At 39.6% G+C, this 20287-nt stretch overlaps 2 protein-coding genes across 6 annotated transcripts; one reads left to right on the forward strand and one right to left on the reverse strand.

Annotated features, from left to right (window-relative positions):
- The first annotated feature begins 1006 nt into the window (after positions 1 to 1006).
- Positions 1007 to 19708, forward strand: cdc73 (cell division cycle 73, Paf1/RNA polymerase II complex component, homolog (S. cerevisiae)). Of its 2 annotated transcripts, none has more exons than XM_058635196.1 (17): positions 1007 to 1174; positions 2465 to 2570; positions 2719 to 2788; positions 2976 to 3038; positions 3257 to 3309; positions 3993 to 4081; positions 4262 to 4475; positions 6043 to 6138; positions 7131 to 7209; positions 8563 to 8627; positions 15236 to 15293; positions 15861 to 15896; positions 16036 to 16123; positions 16562 to 16723; positions 18352 to 18452; positions 18694 to 18835; positions 18941 to 19708. In XM_058635196.1, the coding sequence occupies exons 1-17, from the start codon at positions 1044 to 1046 to the stop codon at positions 18975 to 18977; spliced, it is 1590 nt and encodes a 529-aa protein (XP_058491179.1). In that variant the 5' UTR covers positions 1007 to 1043; the 3' UTR covers positions 18978 to 19708. The 2 variants fall into 2 exon arrangements, with proteins under 2 accessions (XP_058491179.1, XP_058491170.1); XM_058635187.1 differs by having other exon boundaries at positions 1009 to 1174; positions 6043 to 6141.
- Positions 8756 to 13740, reverse strand: LOC131463474 (beta-1,3-galactosyltransferase 2). 4 transcript variants are annotated; one of them, XM_058635222.1, is made up of 3 exons: positions 12825 to 13740; positions 12262 to 12723; positions 8756 to 10804 (listed from the first exon to the last, which is right to left on the reverse strand). In XM_058635222.1, exon 3 carries the CDS (start codon positions 10582 to 10584, stop codon positions 9358 to 9360), a length of 1227 nt encoding a protein of 408 aa, XP_058491205.1. In that variant the 5' UTR covers positions 10585 to 10804; positions 12262 to 12723; positions 12825 to 13740; the 3' UTR covers positions 8756 to 9357. The 4 variants fall into 4 exon arrangements, with proteins under 4 accessions (XP_058491205.1, XP_058491197.1, XP_058491214.1 ...); XM_058635214.1 differs by having other exon boundaries at positions 12262 to 12418; positions 12507 to 13740; XM_058635231.1 differs by having other exon boundaries at positions 8756 to 10508; positions 12262 to 13740.
- Positions 19709 to 20287: the final 579 nt, after the last annotated feature.

Below are 20287 nucleotides of genomic sequence, written 5' to 3' on the forward strand. Positions count from 1 at the left end.
GCTCATTAGAAAGGCCAGTGACGTTGTGGGGGTGGAGCTGGACACTTTGACAGCAACAGGAGGATGCTGTCGCCTGCTGTCGAAGGTGCGGGCGATACTGCAGCATTCCTCTCACCCTCTCCACCCTCACCCTCTCCATAACACTCTGGTCAAACAGAGGAGCACCTTCTGCGAGAGACTAATTGCTCCTCTATCCTGCCTGTGGCCATTAAACTGTACAACTCCTCCCTCTGATGATCGGACTCCTATGGTTATCTATAAAACAAAACAAACTATACTCATCCTCACTTCTTTGCTAACTATTTGTTTATTGTATATATTTCCAGATTGTCTACTTTATTATTGTATTATTTTATTTAATATTTTATTTCATTCCATCTTATTGCCTATTTTACTGTTTATTTATATCCATATCTTACGCCTTGTTTCCACTGCTGTATTTCTATTTCACTTTGCACGGAGCATCTGGAACAAAAACAATTTCCCCCCGGGGATTAATAAAGTATTCTGATTCTGATTTTGATTCTGAAAAGTAGCCTGAAGTGTAATATTATGCACAAATTTGCTGTTGTCAATAAACTCTCATTTAGATCACATAGATTTGTCATCTTTAAATTTGTCATCTTTCATTCAACATAGTTGCATCCTGGTCAAATTTGATGGGGGAACAATTGTTTTTTAGTGTATTTAAATAATGTATTCTCATCGGTTTTATTATTACCCCTGGTCTCTATCTCCTACAATTTTTAGCCGTATTCATTAATTCACACTTTCCTTGGTACTTCTATTTTGGTCAAATTCGTTTTATTCTTTTTAAAGAATTTAAGGTATGACAGTCCATGCACAGATCAGAGGCAACATGTGGGAATACACACATGCACACAACGAGAAATTGATACACAAAAAAAGACACATGAGACGAATATTCCCCACTGAATTTTCTGGGAAAGTATGTTGTGGTTCGGGTCAGGCGTTCTGTGAGGCCACGCGCTGTTGATAACTGGGGGCCTTGCAAACACTACTCCACTACAAGACAACTGAAGATGGCGGATGTGTTGAGTGTTCTTCGTCAGTATAACATCCAGAAAAAAGAAATCGTCGCTAAAGGAGATGAAGTTATATTTGGAGAGTTCTCCTGGCCGAAAAATGTCAAGACCAACTACATAATCTGGGGGTATGTCAGTGCTTAAATGTATACAAGTAGCGTTTGTAGGCCGACAGCTGAAGCTAATCGATGCCTTGTGCTCCTGGCAGCGGCGGAAAACTCGCTAGCTGCAAGATGCTAACTTAACTCAACTCAACTCCTCGCTGTTGTTGCGTTAACTTACACTCTCTGGCTACTCCGCATTTTTGCTCACACGTAGCAGTTTAATTCACATACCTTCTTTGATAGCCTTTGCGTGTGTCAGTTTCAATTTTTAACACTTTCTTTTTGTAAAGGTATGCATAGCATGTGTTGAGATAGTGACCTTTTCCTAATGGACGCTTGCTAAGGCTTTTTCCCTCACGGGATTTAATGGCTCTTTAGTAATGACTAAATTAGCGTCATTGTCAATATTGCAAACGTCTTCTCTGTGCTGTAGCTCAGCAAATGTAAGTTGTGTTACGATAAGCTCTACAAGAGGAAATAGTTATTGGCTAGTCCAGTACCCAATTGCTGTTTTGGAGATTGTTGCTAAGTGTTTCTTCGATTTTTGAAGCGAATTGCACGCAAAAATATGTCATGTTCTGTAGATTTGATGATAATACTGTACTGTAGTACAATACAATCATCTGTACTGTAGTACATTGGACTTGTAGCTGCCTGTATGCAATTAGTCGTCTTTTTACAGAGGAACACATGGGAATGCACACTGTAAAGGAACATACCATATTAAAAATCGATTACAATCATGATTAGTATTTGTAAGTCATTAATAATGTTAAATATATAGATATAATGTATACATATGCTATTATTTAAATTTGTCTGCCACATTCACTCACAGACAGGACCAACCATGTCTTTACTGTTTGAATGAAAACCTGATGTGGATTAACAAACTGGGTGGATTAAGATCTTAAAACTTTTTTTTTTCTTTTACTTGGTATGGCATACACACACCTGCACTCACAAATAGTTAACAAGCATCACACCATCCTTGCAAGTAAACAAGTCTGCTGTCATCATTATAAGCCACATAAAGTCTCTCCCATGTTTTAATTTCTATAGGAAGGCCACTGCATTTACTAGCAGTCACTGTAGTTTACAGTAACAGAGTTCATGCTGAATTTATGGTGTATTAGCTTGAGTGTACATTTTATGACACTGTCTGTTGATATCTTTATCATCTGATGAACAACAATAAGGTAGCCAATATATTGAAACCTATGACACACTTCAAGAGCAGTACCAGATTTAACTACATTTGATTTGTTATCAGTGATATTTATTGATTTATTTATGTTTTTTTTATACATCCAGTACTGGTAAAGAGGGCCAGCCCAAAGAGTACTACACCTTGGACTCAATTTTGTTCTTGCTCAATAATGTGCATCTCCCCCATCCATCGTATGTGCGAAGAGCTGCAGTAAGTAAGGCCTCTTTGTATATTCTTTATTCCATCAGTGTCAGTGTTTCATCACTTCTGGACAAAATTGTGCTTTAGACTCCATGTCTTTTACTGCAGCATCTTTCAGGATTTCTCACAATTAACCTGGCAGTGTTTTTGTTTTTAGACAGAGAACATCCCAGTTGTCAGGCGACCTGACCGAAAGGGATTGCTCTTATATCTCAATGGCGAGAGTTGTAAGTAGCACAAATAAGATCTTGATTGATTATAATGTGTCTTTCTCTCAAGTCTATGGTGTTTCCCCTAAATATACACTGTATTGTCCTGATTTCTCACTGTTGAAGCCTTCTTGTGTAAGATTCTTTGTACAGTTGATCTAATAAGAAGCTATAATGTGTGATCTATTTTTTTTTCCAATTGCAGCAACATCATCAAGTATTGACAGAAGTGCACCTATAGAAATAGGGTTGCAACGGCCAACACAAGGTAAGTTCACAGCTTTGGTTGTAGCTTAACCACTTTATCATTACCATTAACTAAAACAATTTTACATTTACATTTAATTTGTTAAATAATACACCCTTTGCTGCAAGCTTTAACTTTACTTTGAACATAAGCTTTCTATTAAGTATTTGCTTTTTTCATGGGGTTGTTGGATACAAAGATATACTGAAGTAATACAAATGTTTTGTTCGGCTTGTCAGTCAAAAGAGCAGCAGATGAGGTATCTTCTGAAGCCAAAAAGCCAAGAATTGAGGTAAGCTGACAGAACCATATCATGACTGAATGCCTAAATACAAAAGAGCAGTAACCTTAAATGGCATTAGCATTCTCCATGATATTCTCTGATGCGCACACAATACCAGTCTCTCTACTAGACTTGTTCTGATTTTATTTTTTTTACCTGTACCAATTCTGATGCCTGAATATTTTTATTATATTTTTAGCACCTTATCTGAAGATTTGTAGTAATGCTTTTACAGCGCAGCACCTTTGGGCTGTAAAAGAACCGAGCTAACCAATTATCAGAAAAGCCAATTAGAATATGGTGAGTGATTGAGAATCTGTGCAGTTGCATCTCCACAGTTCCGAAAACAACTGACGCTCATACAGAAAAACCTAGCTTCAACTAATGGCCATTGACAAACCAAGCCACCGCACCTTTCAAATTAAAAGTCCTCCATCTTCTGGGGGATGGTGAGGCGTTTCAAGTGGGTAGTCTGCACACAACAATATAAGACGACAGTCCTATTTCCGCAAAGCGTTACAGTTCAGTTAGTCGAACATTATACGATTTTATGTTAAATGGCTGCAACATTTTAATTAATGTCAATTAATTAAGCATGGCAGGAGCCATTTAGGGCATTTTATGTCTGTTGTTACACTGTAATATATAATAATGCAGTTTGCTAATATAGTGTTTATGGCTTTCATCTAAAGGATGAAGAACGAGTGCGGTTGGACAAGGAGCGTCTCGCTGCCCGTCTGGAAGGCCACAAAGAGGGCATTGTACAGACTGACCAGATCCGGTAAAATGGGTCTTTATCTGCACCATTTTTATTTGTAATTTGATGTTTCTATTGGGATTTTTTTTACTGAATAAACAGTATTCTGGGGTGACGAATATTAATGTCATGTTGTGGTAGCACCTGCTTCTTTGTGAACGATTTAAGTGATCATTTACCTTTCTCCTCTTTCTCCTTGTCCAGGTCGCTTTCAGAAGCCATGTCGGTGGAGAAAATTGCTGCCATCAAAGCCAAGATTATGGCCAAGAAACGTTCGACCATCAAAACGGATCTGGATGATGACATAACCCTGAAGCAGAGAAGCTTTGTGGATGCAGAGGTGGATGTCACCAGAGATATTGTCAGCAGGGAGAGGGTGTGGAGAACCAGGACAACCATTCTCCAGAGCACTGGAAAGGTCAGCATTTAAGCAAATGATGTAGTCACACTGTTCTTTCACTGCAAACAAATTTCTCTTGTCCCAGTAGTTGGTTTAATTTCCATTTTAATACACATGTGCCAGATTAGTACTGAGGGGGTTGTATTTTCACCTGTTAAGAGGCTTAGTATCAGATTTCGACTCATCACTTGTCATTTTCCCTTTTGTAAATGAGCTTTAATGAGCATGTCCACATTCTGTTTTGTATGTTGTGAAAGTATTATTGCAGTGACCTTTTGGATTGAAATTGTACTTCCTGTCACACAAAACTAATTAAGCAAAGTTGTGCAGCAATGGTTTGTTACTTCAGTTATGCTGGTCACCAGATGTGCAGTTGTGGATTTCAACAGCAGGGTTCCCACTTGTCCTTGAAATCCTTGAAAGTTTGTGAATCTGAATTTTTTTTTTAAGGCCCTTGAAAGTTTTTGAAATAGACATGGGTCATTGAAAGTGCCTGAATTTTGTGCAAGAAAGTTCAGTTGATATTTAGGTAAATGCCTTCTGCCGCTCATGTGCACTTATTCACATTTGTTTCACGTGCCCTGCATTGCTTGATGTACATAAACTAGGCCTACACTGAACAAACGTTGAGTTGTAATTACGAATGGTGTTGTGGGCAGCGTACACTGTCTCTACCATTGACATGAGATTCTATGCAGAACAATGAGCGAGTAACGTTAAGTAAGGGAGCCAATTACGTGATGCCCGGGAAATGCAAATTCCAAGATCTCTGGCTCACCAAAGAAAAAAAGACTGGCTTGCCCAAGATCTCAAAAACTATCACTTGGCCAGATGCAGAGCGTGCTGCAAATGAATTAAAGTGGACACCATGGGCGAAGTGGCTCTTACAATTTGCCCATGTCGGCACATTAGGCTTTTGAATTTGAGGGAATTGGTCCTGGGAAGTCTTTGAAAAGTCCTTGAATTTGATGTCAACTGACAAGTGGGAACCCTGCTTACTGTGTGTAGTAGAAAGCAGATGTACTTTATCTGGTGACACAATCTACATGTTGCTAGAAGTGTTGAGGAATATGTCAACATTACATCACTTTCAAGACTTGTTCAAAGTTGCGATAGTGTTTGTTGGCTTTAAGATCAGTGTATATATATATATATATCTGCAAGAAATAGTAGATCTAAAGTTCATTTAGACATAGGCTAGGCTGGTGGCCCATAATTCAGATCCCTCTTGAAATAATTTCAAACTGTTCACAAGATCGGGAAGTTACCACCTCACATATCTTAAATTAAGCATTACATAAAGTATCATGGTGTAAATTGCAATATATTTCCTGAGAGGGGCAGTGTTGTTTCAGTAATTTATTTTCAGTTGCTCATCATCTTCTTCTATGGGGTTTAGCAGCAGCTCACATGCATGATGTTGTGTCACTTCCACACTACCAAGTCTTGTTACCCTAAGAAAGCCACTTTCTACTGTTTTTTTTCCATCAAAGCCTTTGATTATATATCCTGTAACATCATTACCAAATGATTTAAAAACAAAACATTTTGTTATTGAAAATATCTCTTTCTTTTACCCTTCCAGAATTTCTCCAAGAATATATTTGCCATTCTTCAGTCAGTGAAAGCCAGAGAAGAAGGACGAGCACCAGAACAGAGACCAGCACAGAACACTACTCAGGTGGTAAGAATGTCGTCTTGTTTTCTTTTTCTACTTCTTTTTTGATGTTTTACAGCAATTGGCATACATTCATTACCACTGCAGCTGTGTTGAAGGAGAAACGGGTGATGCTACAGCTGCCCTTACACAAGCTGGTCACTGCAGGTGACATTGTCACAGCACAGAGAGCAAGCATCTTCTTCTTCTGAAGAAGAATTTTCAACTCCCTTAAATCAACTCCACAACGAGTTTAGTTTTCTTAAGAGAAAGAAGTTTTTTATTTGTTTAATGTTTACTTACTTGATTTGTGGTTTGCAGCACAGGCAGTAAGCCTCAGTTACCTCAGTGTGAAACAGTAGCCTTTGTAAATGTAAGAGAACTTGATTGAAGAAGAATTTTCAACATGCTCGAATCATCTCCACAGTGGAGTTTAGTTCTGTTTGTCTTTCAACAGTATTTTGTTACAAAGAAAACAGAAGTGTTATAGCTTTGGCTATTTATATTGTTAATAATTTGCATAGTTAATCTTGTTCTTTGGTGTTCAGTTTATAAAGGTTTTTCAAACGTTATTTAATAAAAAAAATAACGCCCGCCCTAATAATAATCTAATAATATCGTGGAAGTGTCTATCGCGATATATATCATTATCATATTATCGCCCAGCCTTATCCTAGGGACACACTCCTCATTTTCTTTGACAACAATACATTGTGTAGAGTTTCTTCAACCCAAATTTCATCATGGAGGCCTGTTGAACATGACAAAAGGTGGACTAACTGGTGAGGTGTCAGAGCTGATCTTAAAATCGAAAATCAAATTGAGGGTTTGGAGAGTAATGAGTCCCCTAATTACTATATCCTACTTCACAAAAGACTGTCTTTTTCCATTCCTGTGCATACATACCTTGTTTTTAGTTGTCAGCACCTGTTTAATTTATTTGAAATGTTTTGAGAATTGGACGGTATTGACAATTGATATTTACAGTTACTATTTGTGTATCCTCTATTTTCCAGGACCCATCCTTAAGGAACAAGCAGCCTGTCCCTGCTGCCTACAACAGATACGATCAGGAGCGATTCAAAGGAAAAGAGGGTGAGTTTCATTTGTGTTTCTGTAAATTGTTTTCACAAAGAAAAATGTGTGTAATATTCAAAAATGAACCATGTTGTTATTGAATTGAAAATGAGTTTGTCTCTGTATGTTGGTTCTGTGATAGACTGGCAACTTGTCCAGTTCTGGCATAATGTCAGCTGGGATTGACCCTAAAAGGACAAGTGATAAAGATAATGGATTGATTGCTAGAAAAATAATTTGGTGTTTAAATCCCAGTTTATTTGTGTGATGTTTTTCTGGTAATTGTCACAGTAACTGCTCACTGCCCACAAGATAAAAATCACATATACGGCGTATTTCCACCGGCTCTACTCGCTTCGGCACGGTTAGGTTGCATCTCCACTACAAAAAAGTACCTACTTAACGTGGGCGGAGTCATCACTTCACAGCTGACTGAAACTGCGGTGACTTTGTTTTATACGCAACATATACACAAACACACACACACGAGTGACTAGTGACTTAACACCAGACTCTTGTAGTTGTCGGAGATTAACCCAAGTTTTTTAGGTTGTTAAGTAGTTTTAACTGATCTACAGTTTGGCATTGTTTGGCATAATTTCTGTCCACACATCTCCAGAGTACAGCTCCTACAGCGGCAGCGATAGTCTGTGGAGTGATGACACCAGCATGCTGCTGTGATGTCGCGACAATCGCCGGCGCTGTCTCTAAATACACCAGACTCCTCTGTTAAATGTAGAGATTTCCTGGTAGTTGTTGGAGATTAACCCATGTTTTTGGGATTGCTAAGTAGTTTTAATTGATCTACAGTTCGGCGCTGTTTGGCTTGATTTGTATGTGGGATGTCTCTTCCTGTGACGGCACGCTGGCCAGTTAGTGGCCGGCACGCTTTTGGAACCTCTCCTGAGCAGGTACTAAAAATAATACCTGGTACCAGGTACTATGCTAGTGGAAACGCTACTTAAGCTGTGCCGTGGCGTGGAGAGGCGAGACGAGTAGAGCCGGTGGAAATGTGCCATTTGATTGATTACCATAAACATCCCATGCCCTTTGCCATGATTTTATAAAGCCCAAATGTGATTAATTTGGGGTTCATTTCCATAATATTAAGATACAATACAGTGTTACAGTTGGAGTCAGAGCATCTTAAGAAGGACCTCAAGGGATAATAGAATTAATAAAGCAATTATATTATGGCTTTTGAGGTCTCTTGTCTGATGTTTTTATATTGATAAAAATCTATGGCATTTAATATGTATTGGTGTCCAATATTTGATATTAGACCGGATGAGGTAGCGTTGGCCGGTTTGACCTACAATGTATATCAAAATGTCAACATCCTCAACTCCCTATATTCCATATTTTTTGTAGAAACTGAGGGTTTCAAGATTGACACCATGGGCACCTACCACGGCATGACACTGAAGTCAGTGACGGTAAGAACAAAGCTTTGTGTTTGCTGAAGATTTATGAAAAGAGCGACACCGTACGTGAATTTTTGTTTGTGCCAATCCAAAAAAGTGCTGCTGTGTTTGATGATGGATGTTTGTTCGAAGCTGCTAAAACCAGTTTAACTGTTTTATTGCGCACATGAAAAGCCACATAGACCACCACAGACAGGAAAGACACATTAATAGACAGCTGTTATCATGTCCACCCATTTTGTTACTCGGTTAACAAGAGGAAATGTTAAATGTATTAATCTATACAATTGCAATGCCTTAACTTAGTGAGGTAAGTACACACAGTCCCAGCCATAACAACAAAATTAAGTTTAAAAAAAAAAAAAAAACAATGGTACAGAATTGACGTAATTTATTTCGGTGTTTCTGTTTTTGGCCAAGTGTTTCCAGATTTCCGGGTCCTGGTTTCGGCCAACAATTTTCATTTCGGTGCATCCATAGTGAACATTGACTGAAATGAGACAGAGGTTACCAGTGATTTCATTACAGTAATTATACTGTGTTCTACCATTGCAAAGAATACGATGATCATGACTGGTGTTTCCACCACCACTGTTTTGAGCTGGAGCCAGTAAATATCCACTGAGTACTTAAGAGTCATTTGACCTGGAAATTGATATAGATTGTACAATTTCCCATTGGTACAGCGCTTGTAAGTACAAAAGTATCAGTTATTGAGCCTGTCTTTTGCATTCATTCCTACTTAGTGAGTCTTGACCGCTCTCTCTTTAAATGAATTGATGCAGGCATTGTGTTTATTGTTTTGCAAGTGATGCCAATATTTAAGTAGTTCATTCGGGTGAAACCCATGCGATGTTATCAGATGGCTATACTTGCAGCTTGAGTAAGACACTCGCCAGTGGTTAAATAGGAACTCATTGGGTGGTGGTGTGGGCTCAATGCCGAGCTTGGCCAGGCAAATTCCCACATAAACATCCTCGAGATGCAGGTGGCGAATGCATAGAGATGTCTCATAGATTTTAATCGCCAAGTCTCCAGAGAAGACATAACCAGTCCCAGAACAGAAGGTGGGATACTTTTCATTTGGGTACAGCTCTGGGGGCATGTACCATTTGCTGTTTTTATTTCGGTTGGGTGCAAAGCCTCTCATGTTATTTCCTGTGAAGTAGTGCTTTTTGGGATTCAGATCTGGTCTGAGAAGTTTATAAATGAGGTACTCTGTGTTGACGAACATGTCACTGTCTGTCTTCATGACATAGCTGGCTTGTGGGCAGTGCATTGCCACCCAGTTCATTCCCATCAATGTCTTAATAGTCAAGTTTTTGTAAGAATCCAGAAAGTCCTGCTGAATTATGTCATGGTGCCTCTGGCTCTCTGCTTCGAGCATCCTTTGTTGTAAAAGTCCAAGCTCCCCCTCACTTTTCCCCAGCATGAAAAGTCGGATGAATCCCAGAGCTGGAGAAACACTCTCATTCCCCCATGTCTGACGAATGGCGTTCCTTGCTTCCACCTTCCGAGCTTCAGTAGCTATCAGCAACACCAGAAATGGTGCAGGGCTCATTTTTACACATTTGTCTGGCTCATTGATGATGTAATGGAAAGGCCCATGTCTTATGTTATTAATTTCTCTCTCTTCACTTTGGCTTGTGTTGCCTGCCAGAGCATTCTCAAAATCTGGGTCTCCTTGAGGAAAGAAGTCCTCCTTCTCATGGGAACTTGCATTGACATGAGCCTTGGTAGTTGGCTGTGGAACAATAACAAATCTCCACATTGAATGTTGGGAGCTCATGTTCACTTTGGCTTTGGTGTTTTGAAGTCCACCTCCTCCATACACCACAGGATGGCCTCTCCACCATGGCATACCTGTTAGCCTGGGCAGCCACACCTGGTAAACTAGAAAGACCAATACACCCAACAGTGAGAGGAATATGGCTGTGTGATTACAGCAGTGGCGCCGTCTCCACTGCATGGTTCTGCTGGCTGTGATTCACTTAGCACTCAGCAGCATTTGGCCAGGTATTGATCCCTGGAGAAAACCCGAAGTCTATCTGGTGAGTCAATTAAAGGACTTTGACCCCGTTTTGGCATCCCATTTCAGTAAACCAATTTGTTGATGTCCAGTGGTTCCCTCGATCAGGGGTGTCAAACTAAAATAACCTAGGGACCTACGAGCATCTGGTCCGGCTAGTCTAGAGAAAAAAGTGGGCGGAAAAAAACTGTTATTCAATAGTAAATGGGCAGTATGAGCTCAAAATGATAACACAACAAAGATATTTATGATGATATTCCACAGAATTTCTGAGTGAAAATGCTTGTTTTGATATGGAATGATGTATACTTCAGAATAAAAACATATTTAAACAAATCTATATATATATATATATACATAATATCTATATGTGTACAACTGTAATTTAAACAGCAAAAAGGCTGTATATATTGTATACAATGTAATGTTCAATGTAATACATTTAATAATGTGATAATTACAGCAAAATGTCTTGTTATTACTATGACAAAAATATTGCTAGCAAATATATTTAGTAGTATATCATCTCTATATTCCATCACCTTGCAGAGATCACAGGCCATTTTTTTATCTGTGTAACAAATGCTTGGGAAAAAAATTACACATTTTCCCCAAGTCAGTCAGCCCTAGTCAATAGGCAGTTGTTCAAATAACCAGATATTTTCTTTGAGAAGATGGGTCACAAGACCTCTCTTGCGCCTCTGTTCTCACATATGACTCTCCTGAGGGTAAGCACAGATGATGTTGTACCAATAACTCCAATAGGCAATTTTTTGATATGTGAATATTGGCTATACAAATACAATATGTTTTTGAGGGAAAAGATGAAATTGAACAACAACATAAGCATTTCCCCAAAAAAAGGGGTTGGAATACTCTTACGTGTCTTACTCTGTCTTTCTGTGTATTTCTGTGTATTTCTCTGTGTCTCTATCTTTGTGTGTGTTTACTCATGCTGTTGTCTTTGCCTTTTCGGTCTTGCCTATGTATGATGGTCCAGAAAAGTTGTAGAAACATTTTAGTAGTGTATTTTAAATTGTGGCCCCACAGATAACAACTAACTGAGTCAGTGGCAGTGTCTTTTATTCTAAAATGTCTATGCACGAAACCCATAAATGTGGACTTGTTTGCCATGCAAGTTAATGGAAAAACAAAATAAAGTATATTACTTTAGACTTCACTAACTTAAACATCAGACTGCTTACATACTCAACATTGCTTTATGCCCCATAATCATCAGTAATTTGGTAAAGATGTCTTTTAAACTGTTGGTTTCAGTATGAATTGAATTGTTTCAACAATTCAGATTAGAAATTCTTAAGAGTAGCCTAAGTTTGTGTGTTCTCTCAGTTTTGACTGAATTATGCTGCCCTTTTAAAAGACCCCAACAACACAAAGACTGGTTTGTGAGAGCTTGCGGAAGCACAGGAAGACTCATGTGAGCGCTTTTGCATGCATCAACAGAAAAAAAGAGTGATTCCTGTTTAAACAGACAACACCCTTTAAACTGCATGTTGCATAAAATGCTGATCATTGTTTTTTGCAGCGTGGAACTCTGGCACATTGTTTTGTCAACGGGCATTTGCATTGTATCTTGTATCACTACAAAAAACTTACACGTTTTAATCCAAGCCTTTTCTTGCTGAATATGATGAAAAGCAGTTGCAGACTCGGTAGCGTCTAGGTCTTTGCTCTGCACTCCCAGTCAAATCACAATCGCATCCAGCTTAGATCCTCATGTATTCACATTGCCATGTGACAAAGTAGCCTCCTCCTTCATTAGAAAGTAATGTCAATGTTGTTCATTAGTATATTAGTCACTTGGAAATGAAATGAAATCTTCTCCAGGAGCTTGTACTAACCGTCACATGCATGAAAAAGCAACATGTCTGCATCAGCAGATCATGTGTCGGAGTGTCGGCGTGTCGGCGTTGCAGTCTCTGTTTTTGGTGCATTGTCTCCAGAGGCTTGATGCTAATGTTGCTGCTGTTGCTGCCACCGCCACCTCTGGCCAGAGGTAGAGGGGAGGTCTGTTGCTGGCAGGTAGCCCGATTCCTTTCACTGTCCTCTTACGCCATACTGCAAATATCAAAGCAACACTGGATAAATTGGGTGAATCCCTGGATGTTGCCCAAGCTGTACATCTCTGTCGGGCTAAGCTTTTCTTCTAAATTACACACCAGTGCTTTTGCTCCTGCGCTGCTGCTTTCTTCCTCTGATTCACGCTTGAGTGTCATCTTCCCTCCCCCCATGTACCTCTCGTCTCCTTTTTTACTTCCATTTTCCTCTCTTTGTGTCCGTCCTTCAGCGCACCGCCTTGTCTGTGTGAGGGGTAGAAGGGTGAGAGCAGTGTGGGAGGAGAATGATGAACAGGAGGCAGTGCTGTCAATTATGTTGTTTTCTGAAATGCAGCTTCAGGCTTGGTGGCAGTACATTCTCCCACCACATCACGCTATCTCTGCTGCTGTTGCTGCCTACTCTGTTGAGGTGGGGGGGGGGGGTTGGGCTTCTGACCTATATGTATTCATACCCACTGCTCAGAGAGAGCAATGAAGCGTTATCACAGTTTGGCATGCTGTTAAGTAAGAGGAGAGAAAAAATCATCCATCATCTTCTTAACCTGTGCAAACACTGACAGTGCAAATAGACCCTCCTGTCCCCGTCTTCCTCTCCTGCCTGTCTCTTGTGCTGGACAAAGATAAAGATGCTTAATTAAAACATTCTTTCCATTCTACCCTGCTCATTCAACCATTTGAGGCTGTTTCCTTAATTCTCTCATCCATGCATTGTCATTTTAATCCTAACAATGAATTGCTGGGAGCAGTATTTTCTTTATTATCCTGAATAAGGCAGGGAACAAATACTACATGACACACTATTCCTTCAAAGATATTCAGTGAATGTCAGCACAGGATGACATATTACTTGCTTGTGTCTATCAATTTCACAGCAAACTACAACATAATACAGTGCCCTCTGCTGGACCAAGCAGCAATTACATGGGACTGTTGTGGTGCTAGGCTGTATATTTTGAGCTCAAACTGGTTTTTAAGGTTGGAGTTTGACCTTGTCCCTCAAGTTTGACCCTGCTTTAAAGATGCTGTACTTACTTTGATGGATATTCTGGTATATGCTGGGAATTGTGTTCTTTATGTGGCCAGTAAATCGATACATGTTGAACCAAGTGGCCATTACTGATAGTTTGCTTTGAGACATTGCATTATTACAGCTTACTTCAAAATCACCATTCAACTTTTTCTGAAGCTCCTCATAAGAATTAGAAATTTATTTATGGAGTTTAAAGGTTTGTATTAGTGTAATGTTTGTAGTTTGAACCCATCCAGACTAGTAACTTGAAAAGAATTAATGCATTTTATCATGAAAGTGTCATCAGGATTATCTTAGAACAGATAGATAGAACTTAGAACAGGCTGGAGTAGTTTTGATTTATGTTCGAAGATGGTCTAAATGAACCCTATATTTTTTTATTTGCCAAAAAGAAACAGTGTTAGTGGGAGTGCTGCGCTCTTTGGAACAGCTGTTGTAGCTGATTTTTCTAATATTGACTTACTAGCACAACACCAGCCTAATAATATTGACACTGAATGTTCTTCAGCCTCAGCCACAGACAAACCAGGTTCGTCTGTTTCAGTGGCTCCTGCCAGTGTTGGTGCTATCCTGAGGGGATCTCACTGAATGATGGATTACTGTGAGCCTAAGAACTCCTAATGTTGCACTGCCTTCAAGTCCCTTCCACCGCATTAAACACTTGGACATACACACATTTACACATGCACCTTTCTACAGGCAAACATTAGTGACCGGGACCGAGTGAAGGATGGGTATCTTTAAGCAACATACCTTGTTCTATTAGCATGGAAAACAGGTCAAAGCCTTTAAATGGAACTTGTCCCATTTTCACAAATTTGTTTGACTTTTAAGGCTTTGCAGTTCTTAATGCACTGGGTCAAGCTTTTAAGACTTTGAGTATAGTGTTATATGTATTCTGTATGCATTAGGGATAACATTTCACTTACTGCAATTGAAAACACTAGGGGTGTGGTTTCTCGATTTTTTTTCGAAAAGCAGAACTGAGATGCTGCACTGATATCCGATACTACACTGTGTTCACACTAGACAAACATAAACGAAAAAAATAATAATGGAAATGCAAAAGTAATGGATAAAGTGTGTGAGAGACGGGGAGAGGGAGAGCGTCGGCTGAAGCTTCCTTGTCTGGGAGAAAAGTATCGGCACTGACATCTGTCATTGTCTGTTGTCAGCTTGTCGGCATCTGTATTTTAACAGATCTCAACTGCAGACTCTTGTTTTGCTTCTCCTCCCATCAATACATCTTTGAGAGAGATAGTAAGGATTTTGAGGTCCAGAATTGTTCTGTTTTTCTGACCCTACCTGTACTCAGCTGATTGACAAAGTTGAATCTAATCCAAGTGAATATTTAACTAAAGCTAGATTTTATATTGCGTATCAAATAGCAGTCGCAATGTGTGTGACAAAAATCACAATATGATATTTTATCCAAATCTTTCAGCCCTCGTTTACTTAACTTGGGGTGTTGTGTTTTTTCCAGGAAGGAGCTTCTGCTCGGAAAGCCCAGACCCCAGCACTGCAGCCGATTCCTCGTCCAGGTTAGTGTTCACCTCAAAACATCAGCACACATTCATGCATATGCCAATTGTTTGCATTTTGTTTGAATAACTGCACGTGTAGAGACTGTGACTTTCACCAAATGTGAGTGTCCATTGTGTCAGGGGGGTTTGGGCAGGTGTCCATATGTGTTGGGTACAGTGAGGAAGCTCTTCGTTGTTCTACCAGTAAGTCAGCTAGTCGATGTGTGGGCACGAGCAGCGTTTTATATTATCAGCTGCTTTATTTGTATGGCCATGTAGAATTAAACAGGGTAGGTGGTGCATTTTAGGCAACGGTTTAGTAAGAATTAATGACATGTTGAGACTGCGCATACACAGTGTGCATGGAGGGATCCTCCGCACATCCCTTTGTTTGTGGGGCCCTTCATTTCTGTCACAGTAACTTAAATTTGGATTTATTGTTGCCGTTAGGAACAGTCATCATTACAGGAGTAACCTGTGACAGTAGAAAAACAAATACCAACTCTGTGTGAAATCCATGTCCACCAACACGTTTGTATATGTCCAGACATTGTCACATTTTTCACGTCTTGTATTTTCCTCTAGTTTCACAAGCCAGACCTCCACCAAATCAAAAGAAAGGTAGGTTTACATAAATGAAAAAGCACATCTGCTTTACATTATATAATATATATTATTGTTTATGGTAACTGGCTTTTTTGGTCTCTCAGTCCAACTCTTTGTATCTATTTTTATGTTTTTCTTTGATGTTTTTTAACAGGTTCACGGACGCCCATCATCATCATCCCTGCTGCCACCACCTCACTCATCACAATGCTCAATGCTAAGGATCTTCTGCAGGATCTTAAGTATGAAACCCATTTGTAATTTGTTTTAAACAAAATTCTTTTAATTAAAAAAAACAAAACATATATGATTACACTCATAGTACAAATATGTTGTTTATTCATTACATAACATTGCTCAGGTTGATCCAAACTTCTCCAAATCTAACAGCTAAATAGCTGCTGTTGTGTACAGTAGCATCAAGGTTCAGGTTCCATTCAGTGTGCGACCATTACACAGTGAATGTGCCAGTGCTCAACTGAGCTTCATTCATTCACTGTAACTCAACACGGAAATGTATGAAATGCCACAGACCTTTTTGAAGTCGTCCTGTTTCAGCTGTGAAATGTAAGCCTGTTAGCCAGACAGGCTAATGTTGTAATGTGCAGCTTATTTTAAAGCAGAAAAACACTGAATTGAATCACTTCCTTACACTGCTCCTTTTTGTCTGTGCTGACCAGGTTTCTTACTTCAGAAGAGAAAAAGAAAGGTGGCATCCAGCGCGACAATGAGGTTCTGCTTCAAAGACGCAAAGACCAGATCCAGCCTGGTGGCGCCACACTGAGTGTCACTGTGCCGTATCGTGTCATCGATCAGCCTCTCAAACTGGCACCACAGGACTGGTGAGCCTTTACTTTATGTTCATTAATGTTTTCCCACCACACAGGAATCTCTTTAGTGCAGAAAACCTGTAAGGTCTCCACCTCCTGTAGTATTTCATTTCTAATTCTTTGATCTAGAAATTGTCCTGTGTTGTGTATTCTTGTTGTGTCAAAGCATTCAAAGAGGAAAAACAAAGCTTCAAAAAATAAACGATTACGTCGATTATTAAATTTGTTTATTTTTCGAAGCTTTGTTTCGGAGCATTTTACCAAAATAAAAGAAGAATGTGCAATGCAAAATCTGCAAGGCAGAACTTGCCTTCCATGGCAGTATGACGGCGATGCACAAGCAAGGAAGCATGTTATGGCTGATTACATTTCTGACGAAGAGGGACAGTCGTCTCGGTAAGCTAATTGGCTAGTTAGCTGGTAAAATTAACGTCAACCGTGAGCTACTTACTTATAGCTGTAAACGTTAATATTAACGATGCCGATTTCATTGGCCTTAGCACACATATGTTATGTGTTTGCTGTAACGTTACAACAGCGATGTCATGTTAGAATAGGCAATGTGATAACGCTAATGTTTTATGATATATATTCATAGTGCATATTTTTGGTTCCATTTTACAATGGACTAAACATTTACAGCCAAAAAATGTTAAAGGCCAGAGTTGTGCCCTCATTTTATTTTATTTATCACATTAAAAAATGTCAGAAATGTTCAAAGTATCAAAGTAATCGTTTGTGGCAGCCCTAGTGTGTACGTGAATACCATTTCATATTGGACCCGTAGATGGGTTTGGCCTGGCAGCCACATTTTACATTATGTCCACTAAAGGTTTTTGCTTTTGCCAATAAATGTCAAAAACAGTGATTGTAAGAGTCACTCAAGTCTCGCTCTGAATTTACATCAGACTTGAAGCAAGGCGAAGAGGGAAATGTGAGTGAGGGAGAGTTAGGGAGAGGATTTTGGAGTCTCCTGAGAGAATTTCCTTTTTTATTGCGGCATGTAGCCAATGGGGATAATGAAGGTGTGCTATTTAAATTTAATTACAGTCTGTAATTGTTTGAGCCACGAACATGGATTAAAAATTCAAATTCTCTCTAAAGATGAGCAGTCTTGAGTTTCAACCATTTTCTTCTGAGTCATAGGCCACACTCCAGATGGCTCAACTGTTGACTTCTGTGAAATTCTCTCACTGACTAATTCTGACTACTGCAGTCTGTGTAATGAGAAGTGGTATAAGTTGTTACAGAATGTGTTTTATGTACAGTAGTTGGTTAAATGTTCAAAGTCTCTGTGTCAAGGTTAGGAGAGGATGTGGTTTATATTTCCTCCCATTTTGTGCACCATTGTTGCAGGCCTTGTCATGCTTCTTTCCTGTTGGGTGTGTTGTACCAGAATTATCACACACACTTGTTCATCTCTTGCTCATAGAACTGTTGATTTTTCATTTTGATGCCACTTGCATAAAGTAGCATACAGTACAAAGTGAATTGAATCTGCAGTTTACATTCATGTAGCATTGATCATGCAAGTATGACGCAGTGACAGGTAACTTGGTTTTATGTGAAGTGTGTTCACTCCGCCTGGCCCTGACTGTGTGTCCTTTCTTTGCTCAACAACCTGCACATTTTCTTTGCAGGGATCGAGTGGTGGCCGTGTTTGTGCAGGGACCTGCCTGGCAGTTTAAAGGCTGGCCGTGGCTGCTGCCCGATGGATCTCCTGTCGACATTTTCGCCAAAAGTGAGCAATATACTTCATTTAGTTTTTCCTCTCATAGCGAGATATCAGCTTGTGGTTTTGTTATGTTGGCTTTCTTAAAATCATTGCTGCTAAATTCTTGCTGAATTTGCTAATATGATTTAAATTAAATTTAGCCTGCAGAGTGCAGCGGCTGACTTAATGTGAGCGTCCAGATGAAGTTCCTGTTCAGTCACATGGCTGGTTTTAGCCTCTTTATAAATGTGTGGCTGTTTCCCTCCAGTTCGAGCCTTTCATTTAAAGTACGATGAGGCAAAGACGGACCCCAATGTGCAGAAGTGGGATGTGACCGTCCTGGAGTTGAGTCACCACAGGCGCCATCTGGACCGGCCAGTTTTCTTGCGCTTTTGGGAAACCCTTGACAGGTGTTTTATTGTCGTACACACAATCATTTTATTTCTTTTGAAATGTTGTCATTGATGAAGATGTTTTGGTGCCAACTAACCTGTCTAATCTTTATCGTTCTGCAGATACATGGTGAAACACAAATCTCACCTCAGGTTCTGAACCCAGATCAGTGTCCATCTATCATCTATAGTCCCACAAATGATTTCTCCAAACTCCCATCTCTCCACTGATGACCTCTTACAGCTGTATCCACTCCCACCCAAGTTGCCGTCCCATCTTCCACCACGCTCCATGTTTTAAGGACAGATTACCTTGTGGTCTTCCTGACGTTTCCTCGGACTCCTAATGCAATTTGCTGGATTTGTTGCCCCGGACACTGGAGAAGAGATTTATGGGATTTTTGTGTGTGTGTGTTTCAGTTGTAATTGTAAAAATACCAAAATGTTTTATAAAAAAAAAAAAAGGCAACGTAACTTTGGAAACAATTAAAAGAGACGTTAAATAACAGTGGTGATGGAGAATATTGTGAATTCAACTCGGAACAGCTTGGTGAAAGAGACTTTGTGCTTTCATTTTTTTTCCATTTAGGGTGTTTGTTGTCTGAAATGTATATAAATAACAAAACCATGTCAGAGCCAAAAGTCTTTTGGGAGACGGGAGGAGGCAGTTGAGAGATTTAAGTTGTAAAGCTACTCTGATCTGGTTCCCAGTCATGCAGCCAGTTCCAAGCTCTTTTTTTTTTTTTGTTTATCGGACAGATTAGCATCATGCAATGGCCTCATTAATTTCTTCTTTGTTGGTGTTGTGCTGTCAGGAGAGTCATGATGCACATATTGCTTTAAGTCATCATGTGGAAAAAAACTAAAACAATAAAGCCTCAGAGAAACAAATGCTTCCCTGCTGCCTGTTGTAAACTGTTCCTCAGGAGCTTGATTTTGGTTTGTTTTCATCTTGACAGTGTGTGCTGTATATTTTGGTTTTTAAGACTGGAAATGGCTCAACTAGGAACTTTTGAAGCGTCATCTTAATGCACCAGTGACTCATGTCACTAAAGGTTTCTCATTTGAACATTTTGGTCAGTGTGGCTGTAAATTCTTCTAGTATTACTTCCTCCTGAAGAGGAGCTGACCATTGTATGGCCGCACACAAATGGATGTTTAAATAATCTTTGCTGGTCTTTTCTTCTAATGATGGCCTGTAGGAATCACATAGTTCCTTGGAAACGGTGTCTGGTGTTTAAAGTTCCTGGCTCCAGCTCCTTAACCTGCAATGGAAACCCACCCGTAGAGATGGACGACAGAATACCTCCTACAAGCTTAAGGGTCAAGTCATGTCTCCTTTATTGCTGCAGCGCGTTTCGTCTTGATGTCTACAGGTACACAAGTACAATCTCTTTCCACTGTTTATAGTTATATTAATGTGTCACTCGGTGTCTTCTGCAGCTGTGGCCCATCTGTTTCAGGGTGTTA

Source organism: Solea solea, chromosome 1 (assembly GCF_958295425.1).
Source record: "Solea solea chromosome 1, fSolSol10.1, whole genome shotgun sequence".
NCBI lineage: Eukaryota > Metazoa > Chordata > Actinopteri > Pleuronectiformes > Soleidae > Solea > Solea solea.

Bases quoted from the DNA above. Each gene is read 5' to 3' on its own strand.
- cdc73 (XM_058635187.1), top strand. From the start codon at position 1,044: ATGGCGGATGTGTTGAGTGTTCTTCGTCAGTATAACATCCAGAAAAAA. The intron at 3,039-3,256 runs GTAAGTTCACAG...TCGGCTTGTCAG, and splicing joins GTTGCAACGGCCAACACAAG to TCAAAAGAGCAGCAGATGAG. The intron at 15,294-15,860 runs GTTAGTGTTCAC...ATTTTCCTCTAG, and splicing joins GCAGCCGATTCCTCGTCCAG to TTTCACAAGCCAGACCTCCA.
- LOC131463474 (XM_058635222.1), bottom strand. From the start codon at position 10,584: ATGCAGTGGAGACGGCGCCACTGCTGTAATCACACAGCCATATTCCTC.